Below are 18,728 nucleotides of genomic sequence, written 5' to 3'. Positions count from 1 at the left end.
TTTGCATGTCAGCCAGTGCTTTTGAGTTTTTCGAGGCATTACAGAAATATCAGTATTGGAAAAAGCAGTATTTCACTTCTTCTTTCAGTACAAGTTCCTCCAAGCTTGGTCCTGGCTGATGATTGCACAATACTTCATAAAATGTAGATATTAACGCAGGATTTAATTGTACTCTTTGCTTACTTTGCTCTCTCAGATTCTTTTTTACAGTGACCCTTTATTAATGCTGCATCTTCATATGTTTAGAAAAGAGAAATAACAGGTTTATTAGCTAAATATACCATGAGAGTATGATTACATAAGGTGTTAAATAGTCAAAATATTTGCTGTTTGCAATTTGTGTGAGGTTCAAATGCTGGTGTCTTTCCCAGGACCAAATCTGAGAAAAGTGGAGAGGCTGAAAACAAATATATTTGATTTTTCTCTAGGTATTCCATCATGTAAGTGGATAATAGCTGAAAATCTTTATAGCACAGCTACATATTGATACAACACAATGGCTTGCTTTGGTTTGCTTCTGAGACTCATATAACACTGCAGAGGATGAATAAAAGCAGAAGTGGAAGCAGAGTTTCTGTTGCAATTGGAAAGGAGGCAACAGATGGAGCAAAGTGAAAATCTCTGGTCTTTCTAGTCCTCATTTTGTCTTACCATCTAATCAGTATAATGGGATGTGTTCTCACTGGGGTCTCTGCAGGTTGTGAAAAATAAAAGTGATATCAAAGATCACACCTTATTATAGTTCTACCAGTACTGTTTATTTTCTGCTCTCTTTTTTAGATACACATTTTCACTTTTCGACCCTTTAAGCAAGTTGGTTTAGCATTTTTGCACCACGCTAGTATAAAAGGATAAACACATAACTTCACTGGAGCTGGCTGAGCCACACTGAAATGTGTCAGCAGAGGTCCTGACCCATTCCGTGCATACAAACATGCCAGTCTGTTAGGAAACAAACACAAACTTCCTCCCTTTAAACATAAGCTCAGCTTTAATGGAAAATTTCTGCATAATGTGAAGTACAATAGAAAGGTCATAGCTCTACGTGCTGAATTTGCTGTTTTCCTGATTTACTGTGGTATGGGCTGGGCTGCTTTGTCATCTGAATGCATTTGTAATCTGAGAAACTTGAAATTGTTGTGCAAATGGGACTGATTAAAGTCTGCCTAATGAAAATAATCATTAAATAGCCTACATGGCTGTAAATATGAATTTTTTTAAAAGTACTGAACTTGGTTTTAAGTTGTGATGAGGCCCAAGAAGCTCCAGTTCCTTACATTCTGCCAGCCACCTCTGAGTTCATTATCTGCCAGAGGAGAAGAGTGCTTTTGCAGTGATAGAAAATGATCACTTAGGGCAATCAAGAGATATCAGTATCTAATTTCACTTGAGTCCTTAAGGGAGGACTTAAACCTGATGCAGTGGGTTTAAAACTATCTTTTAAATGTTCAGGTCTGAATGAACTCTGTAAGTGTTTCGATGTCCTGTAATGTTATTAAAATTACATCTTTCTGTCTGAAGAAGCAGTGGTTACTGAAATAAGTGTCATAGAGTTTCTTCAGCACTATTGGGTTCTTAACTAGTTCAGCAGAACAGTTGAAGATGTGGAAAATAATTATTCTTTTAATAAAATGTTAATTTTCAGGAAATACTTTACTCTTCTAAGAATCAGGATTTATTATATCTACTGCAGAGGTGTAACAATAGGAGAATTTCCCTGGATGCTAAGGTGTTAGTGCACGTCTTGTGAGCATCTGTAAGATGGGGAGATGATAATGTTGAAAATAGAAGGCATCAAAATTGTGGATTTGTAAATCAAAATCAGAAGTTACAAGACTGGAAATGTGAATGCAAATATGGACCTGCTTTTATAAATATAGAAGAAACTCGGGCCTCTAGAGAAAAGCTTGGGAAATGAGTGCAGCATCTATCTGTAGTCATTACAGAACAGTTAGCACAATGTTAAGACTCAAAAGAAATATGTGCTGCTGTGTATGTATATTATACTTGCTCAATTGTATGTATTTTAGAATAAAATAACCTCATATGAAATGGTTATTAGTTGCATAGAGCACTTCAAAGGGTTGAAAAAGCATCTCAAGGACCTACATAACATTCAGGAATAATGGCATTTTAAGCACTATTCTAAAATTTTTTTGCAGGTTTTTTTTTGATAGAAGATACTACATGTAAAGGCTTTTTTTTTCTTTCTCCTTAATTTCCACTTTCTTCTCTATTAGGTTGAGATGTTTGGGTAAGAAATTGGGAAAACATCTTAAATCTGTTCTGTAACCTCATTTGATTTGAATGCAAATTGCTAGATTTGAATACAAGTAACTAATCAGTCATTCCTGTGCTGTGTTTTGAGACAAAAACGCGTGTTCTTCAGTAATACTGGCATAACAAAATTTGAGGGAAAAAAAGGCAGCAACATCATTAAGATTCGTCTTTGATAGCAGCTAGCTTTCATTCACGGTGTTCCGAGGGAAATGACATTCATCAGGTGTCACGCTCACTTGGCTTCAGTGGCACACTTGAGAAGAGATCCTTTTTTCCCCCAAAGGCAGATTCCTAATGAAGCCCTTGAGGCCCGGCTGACTGTACCCCAAGGAGCGTGCAAATCCTCTCTGCAGTTATGGACCATCTGGGATATTCAGACTTAACTTCAGGTATAAGCTAGTCTCTAGATCTGGCAGGTCAGGGTAAAGGGTGAAGTGGCTGGGTAGCAAGTGGTGGGTTATTCACACCTGCCTGCTGAGCTGGGTCTTGCACTGTTCTCTGAAGCAGCGGGTGCTGGGACTGGCAGTGACACTGGCATACTCTGATGTGGGCTGTTCCCGCTGGGGGACCTTGAGTCCAATCCAGTACTGCAAGCCCTGGCTGGACTTATATCTAAAATCCATTAGTAGGTCATAAGATTATCACAGATGTAGTTTCAACCTGACTGTGCCACTGAGTTGGGAGATAGCGAGCCAGGCATCATTATGTGAGGGAACAGGATGTCTGGGGAGTGAGCGGGTTCTCCTCCAAGTCCTCTTTTCTTTCTTATTTGTTTTCTAAAATAATTTTCTCCCTAAACACGTGCCTATCTGCTGTTTACCTTCACCCCATGAGACTAATTGTATCCTGGTTTTTAAAAACTGGTTGTGGAACAACCGTAGGTTTCAGTGAGCTGCAGGTATCCATGCTGTGCAGAAGCAGCAGCATCAAGAAAAACGTAACCACCTTTCTGTTGTGTAGCCTGTGGGTGTTTTTAGCCTTACCAAATGTCTGAAGGCATCTGAATTGCGTCATCTGTTTTACAACTGAGATTTTAAATAGATAAGCACCAGCAAGACATAAAAAGTTTGATAATCCACAGCAAGACATACAAAGGTTTTTAACCACAGAAGACTGTAAGAATGGCATATATAGTGTTGGCACACAGCATTCTTTTTTCCTGCTCCAGAAAAGGAGGGAAGCAGCTCCGTGAAATGCTAATAATTTCACTGAGATTTTGAATAGACTAGACTTGAGAGCCTTTAGTATTTTTCCTTTTCCCTTTTAACTGCAATTTTGTTATTGTATTGCTGCCCCCATCTCTGCTAAATATGGCTTTTGAAATGTAAATCATATCATGTTCTCAGAGATGCATATGACACCCTCAGCACTGTTCCTCTTTGCACTTCAAAGAGCTGTGTGGTCACACTTTGCATCTCAGCAAAATCGCAAGATTTGCCTTCTGAAGATCTCCTTTAATGTGTACAATCAATCCCTGATAATGTATTTTGGGTTTTTGTTCCCTGGAGTCTGTTAATTTTAGTGTTGCTACAGGTCATCAGGAAACATAATCTCTTCTTTTTTAATTTCTCAGTGAGTGTGCCTGAGGGGAGAGGAGCACAAGAGAGGAGAGACAATTGAACATCACCATTGGCTGAGACCTGAAAAAATGTTGCTGGATGAACACAGGATTAGAACTTAATTGTAAAAGAGAAAGAAAGTCTTGAGAGGCGATTTGCTTCATTTTCACATTCATCATGGCACAGATCCTCTGGCTGGCTGGTTGATGGAACTGTCCAACGCTTCCTATTTAGGTTCAGTCCAGATCCCTTCTGTGTACAGATCGAAAGACCTGGGATCAGGTGGTAACTGGATGGTGCCAAATATGGAAATGGAAAGAGAAATGGACTCTGACGAGCTAAGATGGAAGTGACTTGACAGCAACAAGCTCAGCAGTTGTCTCCAGTAAGGACAGGTTGAGACGGGAATCTCAAGCTTCGCTGGGAGAGCAGTATGCAGGAAGCTGGTTTTCAGGCCACAAATGCTTTCACAGGTAAGGATTTCTGTTCTAGTTCAGCTTACAGTTTTGGGACAGTATACTGGAGTTTAGAAAATAAATTGAATAAGTCCTGACTGTTGCTAACATCTTGTAGTACTTTCAGTTTAAATAATATTTTAAAACAGTTCACTTGAAGACCAGTTCAACATTTGTATTAGCGGTGAGGAACACAGTTATCTAGGTTTCAGCCTTCTGAAATGGATGGCCACAAGCCTTAGGGAAGGTTTAACTCAGCTTTCCTCATTAAAGTACTCATTAACAGCTTAACTCTGAGTGGTCTCTTGAGTCAATATAAAATGTAATCTATAAAGTTGCTCTTGAGCTCAACACGGGAGTTTGGTGGGGCTGCAGGATGGACATGGTTCATATCCCGAGGCTTCTCAGTAACATGTCAGTGCTGAGCTTTATCTTGTCGGCCAGAACACATCTCTGGGCAGAACTTGCCAGGTACCCTCTCCTTGTACTCCCTCCTGCCCCACACCATTGACCTGCTGCAATGCTTGAACTGGCAAAACTGGAGGGTTTAAATGATAACTATTTCAACTGAATCTGGTGTATTTCCCTGTAGATGTATTGAAAATAATGTAATGAGAAAGAGGATGCCAAGGTGATGCGTCCTTCTGAGGAAAGCTCCCTCTAGTGTAAAGTCTGCTGGAGTTCATTCAGTGCTTTAACAGTTTGAGATGGTTTCTGATTTGAGATGTGGGAGAAGGAGAAGAGGATCAGAAGATTCTGCTGCTTTACTTCCACGTCTGCTGGCCAGCTGAGATGCTGGGAGAAATGCATAGAAAATCAACTGGATCAACTTGTTTTAGTAGGTCTAGATAATGGATTAGTACTACAGTGAAAATTAGTGATGTACAAGACATTTTTTTTTCTAATTTAAAATTTTTGCCTTTAGAAGAAGTTTTTTGGATTGTGGGTTGTATGTATGGGAAGATCATTTTTTGTCTTGGGCTGCTTGCTGTTGTAGGAGCTCTCCCAAGGAAGGACCCCCAAAACTCTTTATTTCCATGTGGGCAGGCTCCTACTTTGTTATCTCGCAAAGCAGATCCTCCCTCAGAGGCTGGTCTCATCCTTCTGGCTGCAGTGGGTGCGACTCTGTGTCCAGCTGTGCACACCAGCACGTTGGTTTGGAGCAGTAGTGCAGTTCTGAACTGTCTCTGTTGCTTTGCATTGCTTTGATTTACAACATGGTTTCCGTGTGTGTCAGTGAGATATGTCCTGAAGGAGAGGAAGCAGGAAGCTTTTCTCCACATGTGCTCCAGTGCTGATGGGATGTGAAGTCTGGGACCACTTCAGGGCCCTCCTGCCTCTGTCTAGCTAGCAGCACACTCCTCAATCTGCCCACTGCCATTCTGGTTCTGTTTGTCCTTGCTGCTCTCTGCCAGCCCTCAGCTCATTCCTAAGAGTTTTTGTCACTCCTTTGCTCTGTACCGAAATTCCTACTGTGTGGATATCTGTTCTCTTCCTTACCCTGGCTGTCTGCTTTACTGAAAACCCTATTATTTCTAGCACCCTTGCAATATCAGATTATTTTCTCTCCAGCTTTGCGCTCTTCTGACACAATGTTTGCTATCCCTTAGCTCCCAGAAGTTAGGAGTTGTTGGCATTGTGACTAGGGTGCTTGGGCAGCAAGGTGTCAGAAAGATTTGTAACCTCATGACTGCTGGTGGATGGAAAAGATCTGGAAAATAGTGCTGTGTAAAGTTCATGGAGATGAAACTAGGGTCCCTGAATAGTCAGATTGTGGTGACAATCCAGCAGATTCAGACCTATTCTGGAGACTTAGTAGCATGAAGGTTGCTTGGTCTCCCATAAGGAATTCTTGTTATTCCTTTGCAATTGCCCTCAGGTAAAGATGTTAATATACATATTAAGATCTTGGCAGCTATACTAAAGAATTCCTAAACATTAAATAGCACCATACATTCAGGAGACTTGTAAAGGTTGAAATACAGTTTCTTTATATGAGGAGAAAAGTTCCAACTTGTATCAAACTGATATCCATATTTGCTTTTTGGAGATCTTTCTTGTTCCTGGTTAGATTTATATGATGTATTCAGCAATAAACAGTGGGTAGGTATGTATTTCTTAGAGAAATTCATTGGACAGTGTTATGCTAACTTTAGAGTTCCGATAAAAATGCAGTGGCAGGTGCATATGGTTGCTCCTCTGATCCTTGCTGTAGTGCTCCTTTTGTTTTATTGGAATGCAGCTGTAGGAGAGAATAATAGCTGCTAGTGGCAGAGGGGGCATGACCACATGTTGAAGGGAGCTAATTTATACAGAAAAGCTTTGATATCTGAAACTTGTGCAGTGTCAACACTGAATCTAGCCATGCTAAGTGATAGCACCTATTTCAACAATCAGAGTAATCATTTCAATTTACAGCTGACCAGAGTGCTGGCAAAAGAAGCCTGGGACGACAGTGCCTCTGTGTAGCCACCTTAGGAGTATTTAATAAATCTCCTTTCCACTTTGCTAATTGCTGTGACCTGGAAAGGCTTACAGTTATGGCTAGGAGATATTTTGATCCTGTCTATATGCTCATTTTACTGGCACAGATGCCAAAGCTGCCCTTTTTTGCAGATGGCTCTTGTCCCAAGATATGGGCTCATCCAGTCATTTTATCATGTATTACCAAACGATAGCGTTTGGTTAGAACCTTTTCACTTTACTGGCTAAATACTAAATTCAGGAGACCATGCAAGTATAATAGGTTCAGGATTACCCAGTGTAGAAAAAGCAATGGAAGGGAAGTGCTCCTAGGCTTGATTAGGAAAGAGATGGCTGAGCCTGTGATGGTAAAAGGCAATTTGAGTGATACCAATCATGAAAGGGCAAGCTTATCATTGTTCAGAAGGGTAAAAGGGAGAACTTGAGAATAAAAGGAATAGTATGCAAGGAAATAGATTGCATTCAGCTCATAGAACTAATAGGTGAAGTTTTTTGGGAAACAAACCTAGGAAATTCCGGCAATTTTTAAAGGAATTAACTTTTTCTTTTCCAGTCATAACAAAGAATATTAAAAGCACAAATAAAAGGTATCCCAGTAAAAAAGTGTAAGAGGAGACAAAATTGTATGATCTGAAAATTGAGGACTCATATAGAAAGTGAAAATTAGACATGCTACTAGAGATGAGTGTAAAAGAAGATTAGAAAAATGCAAGGGCCAAATCAGGTAGGCCAACTCACAGAACAAAGTACAACTAATAAAGGGCATGGTAACAAAGAAACGTACTACGTTTTAAGTAGTAATAAGAGGAAGTCTGAGTTTCTGGACTACTAGCTGAGAGGGAATGACAAAACTCATGATCTCATGGTGCAGAGAAAACCGAGAGTTCATGTAATGTTTTGCATCATTCTTTGCCAAAAAGAGTGACGTGTAATCAAGTGTCAAGAAAATAATGGCCACCTTGAAAAAGGTAAGAGTTCCAACTATAGCAGGAAAAGAACAGGTTATAAACTAATGAGATAGGATAGTAAGTATTTTAGAACAAGCTGGAGCTTATTAAATTATCTCTGCAGTGTAGGGTGAAATAGCTGAAGCAATGTCTGAGCAATTAGTAGCTACACTGGAGATTATTTGGAGGACAGTTTAGGTTCGAAAATCTGTGAAAGAGCACACACTGCACCTACATGTGAACATTTCTGGGTCCTTTGCTGTCCTCTTTGGAGTAGCTAGCTTATCTGAAATTTTGGGGAAAAAGGTTTGAATCAAATAGTCAACAGATTTTTTTTTTTTTTAATGAATAACCTGTAGATAATAATATGAGAAATGAATTTGCTTGGTTTTTTTTCCCAGAAGGTACCTTGTCAGTGGAGCCAAATTTTCTTGTAAGTAGAAAATAGTATATCTGGATTTTTGAAAGTCTTTTTGCACTTTCATAAGCAAGGTAGCAATATGGGCTACAAGGTGGGTACACAGTTGGCTGGAAAGCTGTTCTCAGAATAATTACTAGTGATTCATAGTCAAACTAGAAGGATCTGTCAAGTGGGATTCTTCCCTAGATTGCCTGAAAATATTCAATATTTTAATTAATGATAGATGATAGAATCTGCATGCAAAATTTCCAGATGACACCAACCAGGGAGAGGATGTAAGCCCTCTGAGCACAGGATTAGACTTCAAAATAATGTAATATATTGAAGAACTTATCTAAAATAAATATGATGCAGTTCATCAAGGACAAGTTCTGAGTTGTGGTTGGGCAGGAATAATCAACTGTGCAAATCAAAATGTAGAGTAACTGGTGAGACACCAGGTCTGCGGAAAACAGATGGGCAGTTGCAAGAGTTCTGAAAGTGGCTATGAATCAACAATACTATGCCATGAATGTTATGCTAGAATATATGGACAAGAGTCTGTATGCAAAACAATTTTCCACTCTGCTTGCCATTTGTGTGGCTGGTGTACTATTTCTGTTCTGAACAGCACTCTTGGGGCCCGTTGGAAGCATCCAGAGAAGAGCAGAATGAATGGCCAGAGGTCTGGAAGACATGAGCCTTGAGAATTGAAGAAAGTTACTAGAGCAGTAACTCTCAAACTTTCTGCAGGTGTTTTTCCTAGCTTTCCAGAAGCAGTGCAGATTTGTGTCAGGACATGTGTCTGATGCACTGAGCTACGTGATACAGCAGTGCTTTGGAGTGACGGTCAGAAGGACCTCCTTGCTTGCACTCGTCCTAATTGCCATGAAGTTCTACACCTTCTGCCTTGGCCACTCTCAGTGCCATAGCAGTGGTGGGGATTCTGGACAGCCACAGTCTGTTTGTAAATCAGCCACTTATCTTCAGTAGTGTTTTGAGTGCTGGTTTAGGATAACAATGTGATTCTGAAATCAGCTCTTCATCACTGGGGACTGCGTGGCACAGGGACATACAGGATTATCAAAGGATAAGGATATATGAATCGATGTATATTCGATGTATGAAGCCTCCTGACCTTGTGAGGTCAGTTTAGGCTCATCAAGATTTTATTAACTCCGTCTCAGCACAAGCTCTGTCAGACCTGGGCTGACTGGAGGCATTCCTGCCTTGTGACCCTCAGCACTGCTAGAGGGATTATTAGCTGTGGCACTGTGGAAAGCAGAATAAATAGTACGAGGTTGCTCTGTGCAGTGGGCCCCTGCCCTTCAGTCTAGCACTGACTTTTCCTGTCATCTTCTGATCCCGTTCTGCCATAGTTGCATATCTTCTCCCTCATACCTTTCTCTGTGGAAGGGATGGCACCCTCAGATCTTTCCATAATGTCTCAAGGTCATTGTCACCAAAGCTTGACCTTGGGTTGTATCCAGAGAGACCAAGTTACTCCCAAGGAGCAACTCCTCAGCTTGGCTGATACTCTCCCAGGCCCTGCTTTAGCAGAGAAACAGAACTCATCTGTTTGGAGATCCTCATGCTCATAGAAATACTGCTTGGTGGAGTTTCTCCAGTCCTCCACCTCTGTGCTGTATCCCCCAGCACTCAGGACTTCTGTTGCATTTCTTGTCCTGTGTTTCATGGTGTCCCAGCCTCTCTTCGCCTCTTCTCCCATCAGTGCCCACACCCCCTCTCTCTGTTATGGGGCTCCTCCATTCCTCCCTGTTTGGACATGTGGTTTCACTTCTGTTCCAGATTCCCTATCCTTCTGGTAATCTTCTTGCTTTTCACTTGCTTTCCTTCACCTTATTTTGTTTTCAGACTTCTCCCACTTCCAGACCAACTCACTGCAACCTGATTCCATGTTGTGTAAAAGCCTCTTCCCCTCTTTTCTAGGCTCAACCCTTCCTCTCATCTACCCTTCTCTAGGGGGAATACCTTTCTGGACTCCGTATCTCTTCTGGTGGTTTGTGTGGAACCTTTCTTTGCAGGAAGGCAATCTAAGAGCCTGCCATTCAGTTTGGCTTCTCTTTCTGCATCTTGTTTTGCTTAACTGCTGGCATTTTGGGTGGAGATGTCTCTGCCGTGGGGGTGGTAGTGCCAGAGTAGGGAGGCTCCTTGAAGGGATTTCATGGGAGACTAGATAAATTGCTCCAGCAGATTGCATATGACCTAGTTGGCTATTATTCATTTAGAGAATGGAAGAACAAAGGAAGATGTGATAACCATTTAAAAATATACGGAAATTTCATGTAAAGAGGAAAGTAATAGAAACTGTTTTCCAGTTCTGCTGGGGATAGAGCATGAAGTAACAGTTAAGGTTACTGTAGTGGAGAGATTGAGGTTAGACATTAGGAAAATCTTTCTAATGGTAAGGATAGTTAAGGACTGCAGCCGATTGCCTAGGGAGGTTGCAAAGTCTCCGTCACTGAAGGTTTTTAAGAACAAGTTAGACAAATATCTGTCAGGAGTAGTTTATGTATAGTTGATTTTGTCCTGGGGCAGGGGAATGGACTTCATGAGAGCACTTCCAGTCTTTCTTTTCTGTGATTCTGTCATTGCTGGTTCCCTGGATAATAAATGTACATTTTTAAAGTTAGTAACCCACCTGTACTACTCTATCATCTCATTGTTTAAGTAGATTCTGTTGAGCTCTTGGAATAATTGATAAAGGATAGATTAAGAGACGTGGGTGTTTAAAGTATTAACTCTCTTTTTGCTGGAGCATTACACTATTGCATTCCTTATAGCCTGGCCTTCTTTAGACATCTTATTTTTGGGGTGTGTGACATATGTTTCTATGTCTGTGCAACTTGTATAGAAATATTTTAATGTTACAGAAATACTGCATCTACTCTTCCATTTTACGGTATGCAAGTATTTTAAGAAACACTTTTGCCACTCTTAGACAGTGAGCATATTTAAAAGGTAATTTTTAAGAATAACGAAAAATAGGGCAAAGCTAAAGTAACCACCCCTTGAGGTTGTTTTCTTTATTATGAATAAAACTGTGTAAAATTTACTTAGCATCAAATATATAACTGGTATATCTGCTGCTGAAAGTAGTCTTCTTCCTCAGAATTATAATTGAGGCTCAATGTAAAATAGTAAAACAGGTTTGAAATGTCTTCTATTAAGCATATAATGTAATTAATATTGAAAGCAGTTGAAAACTCATTTATACATTAATACAGGTCTCCCACATTGCTGCTATCATTATTTGCATGATTTTTGAGTACAGATAAACATTTCATTTAAAAAATGCAACTTGAATATGTAGCAGAGCATCCTCCCCACTCTCCGTTCCAGTTTCGTTGTCATCTGCCTCATGAAGCTGGTGTGGCCTTGCTAGAATCTCTGCAATTTTCTTAACAATTGCATTCTTATTTTATGGATTTTCAAGGTTACTATGTCACTCACCGATAACTCTGACCGACTCTCAGTTCTTGGGAGAGACAGATTGCTTTTTGCAATGCCCTTTACTCAACACACAGATAGTAACAGATCACATTCCATTGTATTCCTTACATATTTTATTTAGGGTGTGCAAATTTTGGACTACAGTAGTATTCCCAGCAAAAACATCATGGAAGAAGATATAACCTTAGTCTCTAAGAGTTTGCTATCTAAATATGTTACATTTAGTAGCATTCAGCAGTACTGTTTTAAGTATAGTAAAGCACAGTTTGGAAGTCTCCTCTTCAGGGCTAAGCACTTTTAATAGAATTACAGAAGAGTGTGAAACTGTGAAAATCAATTCGTGAGCACTGTTGCCATGTGACAGTGATAGCTTTTGGTCACAAACGAGTTCTTCTGTTGTCCTATGGATCAGTGACTAGAACAACAATGCTTTCTGGTTTAGGTTGTCCCTCAAACCTAGAAGGTTGGCTTTTAAGTTTTGATCCCAAACTTTGTGTAGGTGAATCATTGTGTTTTCTTCTTTCTTTCCTTTCGCCTCAAGAAAACAGATAGTTCTCCTCAAACATCTGGTTGGAGGACTGTTTGATCTGTAACTTGCCTTTGCAGATTGAACTGTGGCAGTCCTTATGCAAATAGAGGGGCATGTCACAGAGGCAGAGGACTTCACATTTTAAATGCTTCTCCATTCAAATTTATATTTAACTGGGGTACAAGACCTTCTTCCCTATTTGCTTGTTTCATTGAAGCACTACATCCTTTTCCACTTGCTAAAGGGAATTTGTATGGCAGTCACTTCCTGAAGGTGGCCTTGCCATGAGAAGCCACCAGGAGCTCGGTGAACGGGGAGTCAGAGAAAGGCAGAAAAGAAGCAAAAAGACTCTAGAGGAAACACAGTGGTGTAGTGCCCTGTGAAACAACTCGAGGGACACTGGACTTGGAAAAGGATCCTCCACAGACCTGGAGTTGCAGACTACTGCATCACTGTACTCCATTCATATCAAGCATCATCCTAAAATTGTTACTCTGACCTTGAAAGATTATTTTTATAATTTTTAATTAAATTTTCATTAATATTTGAGTTAATTTAAATTCTATTTAGAAGTCCTTTAAGTTTCAGTCTAGGTGTAGTCTCGGCTACATGTGCATGTTCCACTTTTCTTCTGACCATCCAGAGCCAAATGAAAAGCAGTAGATTGGGCACACCAGGGCAAAAGAAGGTTCAAATTGAGAGAAACATCATGGCCAATGCTATTATTAAATTTATTTTATGAAGTAGTGTATTGCTGGAAATGGCAAACTTCTTCCCAGAGTGGGAACATGCTCCAACATGTTCAGGGAGAATGTTAAGCTTGGATCCTCACCTTTGATAACCATTTTTAGCGGATGATATTCAGCTGTAGCATTACCATTTGCAAAGCTGACGGTTCTTTGGAAATGCCCATCTGCCATTTCTCATTTCTTAATAGTACATGTCACGGTGCCTTCGTGTGGTACAACTTAATCAGCCAAATGGCCAATTCCAGACTGAATATGACAATAAATTTAGCTGTAAATATGCTATGTTTCAGCATTTAATCATAATAAAAAGGCAGACTTTTTGAAAGGACAAAATGGATACATAGTCCCTCAAGTAAAACTCAGAAACTAAAAAGCAGTGAAAATTGATTGTTAATTTGACAGTGTATACTTTCTGTTAATTCATTCTAATTAACTAGGTAGCCTTTTTTTTCCTTTTTTTTTTTTTTTTTTTAAGAGAAAAGATGGGATATGACACTTGGGCTGTGCCCATGGCTGGCTGGGTTTATTTTTGCTGCTGAAAAGGCCTTTTGCATTCTGCTGGTGTTCCCCAGCAGCTGGAGTGGTGCTGCTGCCTTGCCTTGGAGCACCAGCATGAGGCAGGCTGGAAATGCATTTTGTTACAGACTTAAAATAACTAAAAGAGGAAGCCTAAAACCCAAATCAGTGCAAAGCTACTGAAGCACTTGACCGTGCCCTTTTGGAAGCTGAGGAGGTACAGTGGCCAAGTGGAAACATAAGCGATGTTAGCCAAAACCTAATTTTATTCATGTGAAAACGATGCAGGATGTTCCCATGCACTTGGCTCCAGGTGGTGGTGTTTTGAGTGAATAGCATGAGGTGAAGCTTTGGTCTAATGTTTTGCTGCTTGGTTTTTCTGTAATGTCAAGCAGGCCCATTTGACTTGATATTCTATCAATTTTTTGTTACCATAAAATAAATAGTATGGATTAATATTATGTTTCTTTCTTGTATGCTGTGATAATGCCTTTAAAAATCAGAGATTGCAGTCTGTGTAAACAGAGATGTGAAAGTATTTGACATTGCAGAATAAATGTGGTGAAAAAGCCTGAAAGTTACTGAGGAGAACATAATATCCTATATACAGAGTTAAATGCTACATTTACTTCTCTGATATTTACAACCTTTTGCTTTTTAGCAAAAGAGGCCAGGAGGCGTGGGTATTTCTTTACTTACTAGGCCTTTTTTTGTTTCTGTTTGGTTTGGTTTTATGGGTGGACACAGTCCTTCTCTGAGCCTTTCTATGAATGTGCGTGTTCCGGTGCCTTTATCAGGTACATCTCTCATCCTGGGGCTTGGCTTTCTTGGTTAGGACTTCGTTAGGGAGCAACACGGATCCACCCAGGCATGCACCCCACGCTATGCCTCTCCCTGGTTTTCTCCCCGGGGGTTGCCAAACCTCTACTCCAAGCCCTTTCTAGAGGGATACTCACACCCTTTTTAATTACTACTCAGCCCTCGGCAACAGCGAAAAACCAAAATGTTCAGTTTCTAATAAGATCATTACTTGCTAATATGGTGTAGCCTTCAAGCCCTTCCAGCCTCTTACAAATACCCAAAGACACTCTTTTCCCTGTGGGAATATGTCACAATGCTGATATAGCTGTAGTAACATTGCTGCTTTCTGAGACCCCTGTTTTCCAAAGCCGTGTTTGTGCTGATTTCTGAAGAAGGGGACTTTGAGCATGTGGACTTTGATAGAAGTATCTGTCAAAGAATCTAGAGCCCAGAAACTTGGAGTTTGATATCAAAGAAAAATTCCTCTGTATCATATTTGAATCCTTTCCACTATAATGTATTATGATCACCCCACTGTCATTTGACTGTAAAACTTACCCAGTAGTTTGGCCTGCTGAATCCCTAAACTTTGAAAGCCATCAAGATGAGTTTCCCAGGGGTTTGAGCAGATGTATCAGTAGGTGGGTGGCAAGCAGGGACACTCCTGCTCTCCACAACCACAGGTTCGTCTCCACGCTCTCACATGCCAGGATTAACAATCTGCTAGCAATGGAGAACAGATTGAGCAATATGTCTTTCATACATTGTGGGGTTTGATTTTATTTCTTAAATTTTTTTATGCTGTTATGTCCTCCACTTTATTGCTTTCTTTACTAGAAAGTCTCTCCCTTCTGATTTAAGGGCAAGAATAGAGGAAGCTTTGTTTGAAGAGTGGGAGTTAACAATGAAGATTTTTTATTATGAAAACACCCAAAAAGAATCCTAATCTACAGCCAGCATCTAAGCAGCATCTTCAGTCCATGTCTCTGAGGATAAACTCCTCTCTGTTGTTAGAGGGTAAAATAACTTGGTTCAATGCCATTTGATGGCCGACAACGCTGCATGCCTGTGTTGTAGGTGTACATATGCTGAGGTGATGGTAGGAGGACCCAGGTCAAGGTACTGGCTTCAGAAAAGCCTGGAAGACTGGCTTGGATATGAATTGCTCATGAATTGTCTGTTTTTCCTGGAGGCTCAGATTATACAAACCAGTAATTTATACTGGCTGAAGACGGATTCACAGCCTGGCTGTGTACTTGCTTGGTCCTTGATTTAAACGAAAAAATTGGAATGTGTGCATGAGTATCCATGCTTTCCCCTTTCTGAGCTTTATTATTCTTGATTTGTTTATCTCAAAAGAAATACTTACAGGATAATATCTGCTTCCAGTTGCTCAAAGAGAGAATTTGAAGAGACACATGACTTGCCACAACAATGCAAGAATAAGTTCAGAAAAGCTTCACTCTTCTTAACTCAGGATGTAGGTGACATCTGTGAACTGAAGACACTTCGTTTTTTTTCTGTAGCGATCATAACTTTTGTGCCCAAACCAGTGCTTTTTATATAAATTGTTGGAAAGTTTCTGTGTAATAAAAGGAATAGTGATAAGCCCAAACAAGAAAGGCAATAGGTATGATTCTTGGAGATGTTTTTATTCAGCGCCTTCTCTAGTGTGTGCATGGAAAAAGTGCCATAACATTAACATAGTGACTTTTATGTAATCTCTCAAGTATGTCACTGTTTTAAAACCATGTTATTCTGCTTTTTTATATAAACAAGTTAATGTTCTCTCAGGCATATGACTCCTGCTTGTAATGATCAGTGTTGCACCAAAGAACCTTTGACTGAGATGAGGACCTGCTGTGCCAGAACAGTGAAGGTCATCTCCTTTTAAAACCTCAGCATCTAAAAAAGGCAAGATAGAAGCAGAAAGAAAAAGTATCACTCTCCTGGGTTTACAGATAGACAACTAAGTCACAGATGAAATATTGGCGGGGAGTGAGTTAGGGAGATTGGCAGATCTGAGAATGAAAGCTACAGCCTCTGAATTTAAACCTGGGATGAAGGGTGAGATTATAACCAAAAGCATTAATGGACCTAATGCACTATTTTCGCATGTTTCCTCTGTTGTATCTTTGTACTTTTTACTTGCTGCCATGAGGAGAACAACATAAGTCAGTAGGATTTCTTGTGGAAACTGCAAGGCTTGCTTTATGCCACAATTGCTGGAAAGAATTTCTGTGAAGAAGAATTACAACTGCCCATAAAATATGTGACACAAACAACCCTCCTCATCTGCGAGTATTAATTGTGCATTGAGAAGAAGGGGGTGCTGGGATACCAGACTGCTCGAAGGATATGGAGTATTACTTAAGGGCTTAAAAAAAAAAATCTGTCATTGAATTGCCAACTAGAGAGTAGGATTATTGAAATTTATGGAAAAAAAATTAGATGAATACACATAATGCTGTCCATATTGGTTTCACTTCTTTTTCAAAGGTCTTTAAATGCAAAATATGATTTCATTAATGTAATGCAGGCAGGCTTATTGGTTTGTTGCTTTATATACGTATGGATCAGACAATGTGTTATCTTAAGACATATTTTTGAATAGCCTCAAAAGGCCTGTTTTTTATGTAACTTGCTTTATCTGAAGGAAAAAAGGCAAGTTTTATGGAAAGATCAAATTTCATACTACAACTAGTGGTCTGTTTGGAAGGCAAACAAACAAGATGCCAAAACCCACAAGTATTCGGGCATATGAGCCCTTCATCTCCAGGAAATCTTTAAATAAGCATTCAAGATTCTTCAGTTTGCTGAGGGCCATCTTCTGCTGCATAAGCAAAACAGCATTAAAACCAGACATGGACAACCAGCGAGGATAAAATTCTCATGCAAGTGAAATTGGCTGTTAGCATTTTGCTTTAAGTCAGTATTGTGGTTGTGAACAAAATCCCCCAGTTGCCCCCATTTGTGGCACTGTGGTTCAGCTCAAAGTACAGTTTTGTTGCTACCAGAGTAGCCAGTACTGCTAACAGAAGGCTAGAGAAAGTGGAGTTGCTTTTTTCCAGCTGTTCAGTACCTGTGACCTAACAAAGAGGCAATGGGATGCTGGATGTGTTAATGCAAGAAAGAAAGAGAAGTGAGACCTAGGGACAATGTCTAAAACTGAGGTGGTCTTATGGAATTTCACTCTGAAAGAAATATGTGGTTGAGCCTGCCACCTGGAAAGAGTGTTCCTGTAGAGACAGAAGAATGACATCAAAGCCTGACTTGTGATGGCTGCAGAAGGTAAAGCTGAAGATAAAATTAGATGTGCGTACAGTGGTTAACGTGATTCTTTTAACAGTGATTGCTGTCATTTCAACCACACTGAAGTTCTGCCAACAGTGGATTAGAAAAACCTTTGAATACTTGTACAGGGAACAAACTCTTGAAATCTTATCCTTAAACTGACAGTCTTGAAACAGTTTCAACTGGGAAAGAGCTACTTTCATTTTTGAGAAGAGTATCACAAATCTAGTGTGCTCATTCTTAGTTTTTATGTTCTTAAATATAGAGCCACAGTCAAAAAGTTAGATCAATGTGAGACTGTGTAGACATTACATGATGCCAAGCAATGAGTTCCCAGATATCTATAAATAAACTCTTGGTGCGCTCCCATTTTCCTTTCTCTTGTCTTCACTATTATCCCACGCGCTTGCCCCCAGGCTTTCTGTACTTTTTTTACAGAGGCACCAGTAGTAATTCTCTTTTCCTGAATATTATTCTTGAAGAAAATAGATCAATTATGCAGTCTAACGCTGGTTACATTACGGCTAATAGCTATAGCTGTTAACCTCACATGTTCTTTTTACCTTTGTGGTAATAATGAGTCATTAAATTAAGTGGAGCAGTAATCCTTGAGATATAAAAGTAGAAATCATTTTACAAAGGCATTCCAAAGTGAATTCTTTTATTGATTAATATTATGCAATATTGTCAATATCGTATGACTATTATGAGGTTTAGAAAATGCAGCTTAAACTGTGAGGGTAATGTGTAGAATACCTGCAGACCTTGCTGCAGCAGGCGTGCCTTTATTGTGCTTGAATCTTCCAAGATTGTTCTTTGAAAATTAGAAACAAAGAACAAGTTAATCTTTGTATAAATGGTACAAGAGATCCCATTTTAATAGCACTTGAACAGTTGTTAAGAACACTTGGTTTCGCCAAATGCATCTACCAGAAGAGACAAAATTGAATAATATGTCCAGTTCACTTAGGAGTATTTCATGTCTCATAATGTTGAAAATGGACCAGATATGCCTTTAGTACAAGGGAAAGGTACATTACTGCTCTGGTCCACTATGGAAATGTATTTTCCAACCACTGTGTAGATATTCTAATGTAGTAGTTAGTAATCTTACCCGACACTGCTATCATTGTTGATTAAGAATGACTGAATTTTTTAGTGTGAAGTGAGACAATAACCCTTCCCTTCCCTTCCCTTCCCTTCCCTTCCCTTCCCTTCCCTTCCCTTCCCTTCCCTTCCC

The 18,728-nt window shown here is 39.8% G+C and overlaps 1 protein-coding gene across 2 annotated transcripts in view; it reads left to right on the top strand.

Annotated features, from left to right (window-relative positions):
• Positions 1-18,728, top strand: part of LDLRAD4 (low density lipoprotein receptor class A domain containing 4) — a 254,135-nt gene that overhangs the window by 68,748 nt on the left and 166,659 nt on the right. For both annotated transcript variants that reach the window (XM_017819440.1, XM_017819439.1), the window contains exon 3: positions 3,854-4,312. In XM_017819440.1, the coding sequence (XP_017674929.1) occupies positions 4,273-4,312 (40 nt within the window). In that variant the 5' untranslated portion in view covers positions 3,854-4,272. The remainder of the gene's footprint in view (positions 1-3,853; positions 4,313-18,728) is intronic.

This window comes from Lepidothrix coronata, unplaced genomic scaffold (genome assembly GCF_001604755.1).
Source record: "Lepidothrix coronata isolate B3197 unplaced genomic scaffold, Lepidothrix_coronata-1.0 Scaffold75, whole genome shotgun sequence".
Taxonomy (NCBI): domain Eukaryota; kingdom Metazoa; phylum Chordata; class Aves; order Passeriformes; family Pipridae; genus Lepidothrix; species Lepidothrix coronata.
The sequence above is the reverse complement of the archived record's forward strand: the minus strand, read 5'-3'. Positions and strand labels throughout refer to the sequence as shown.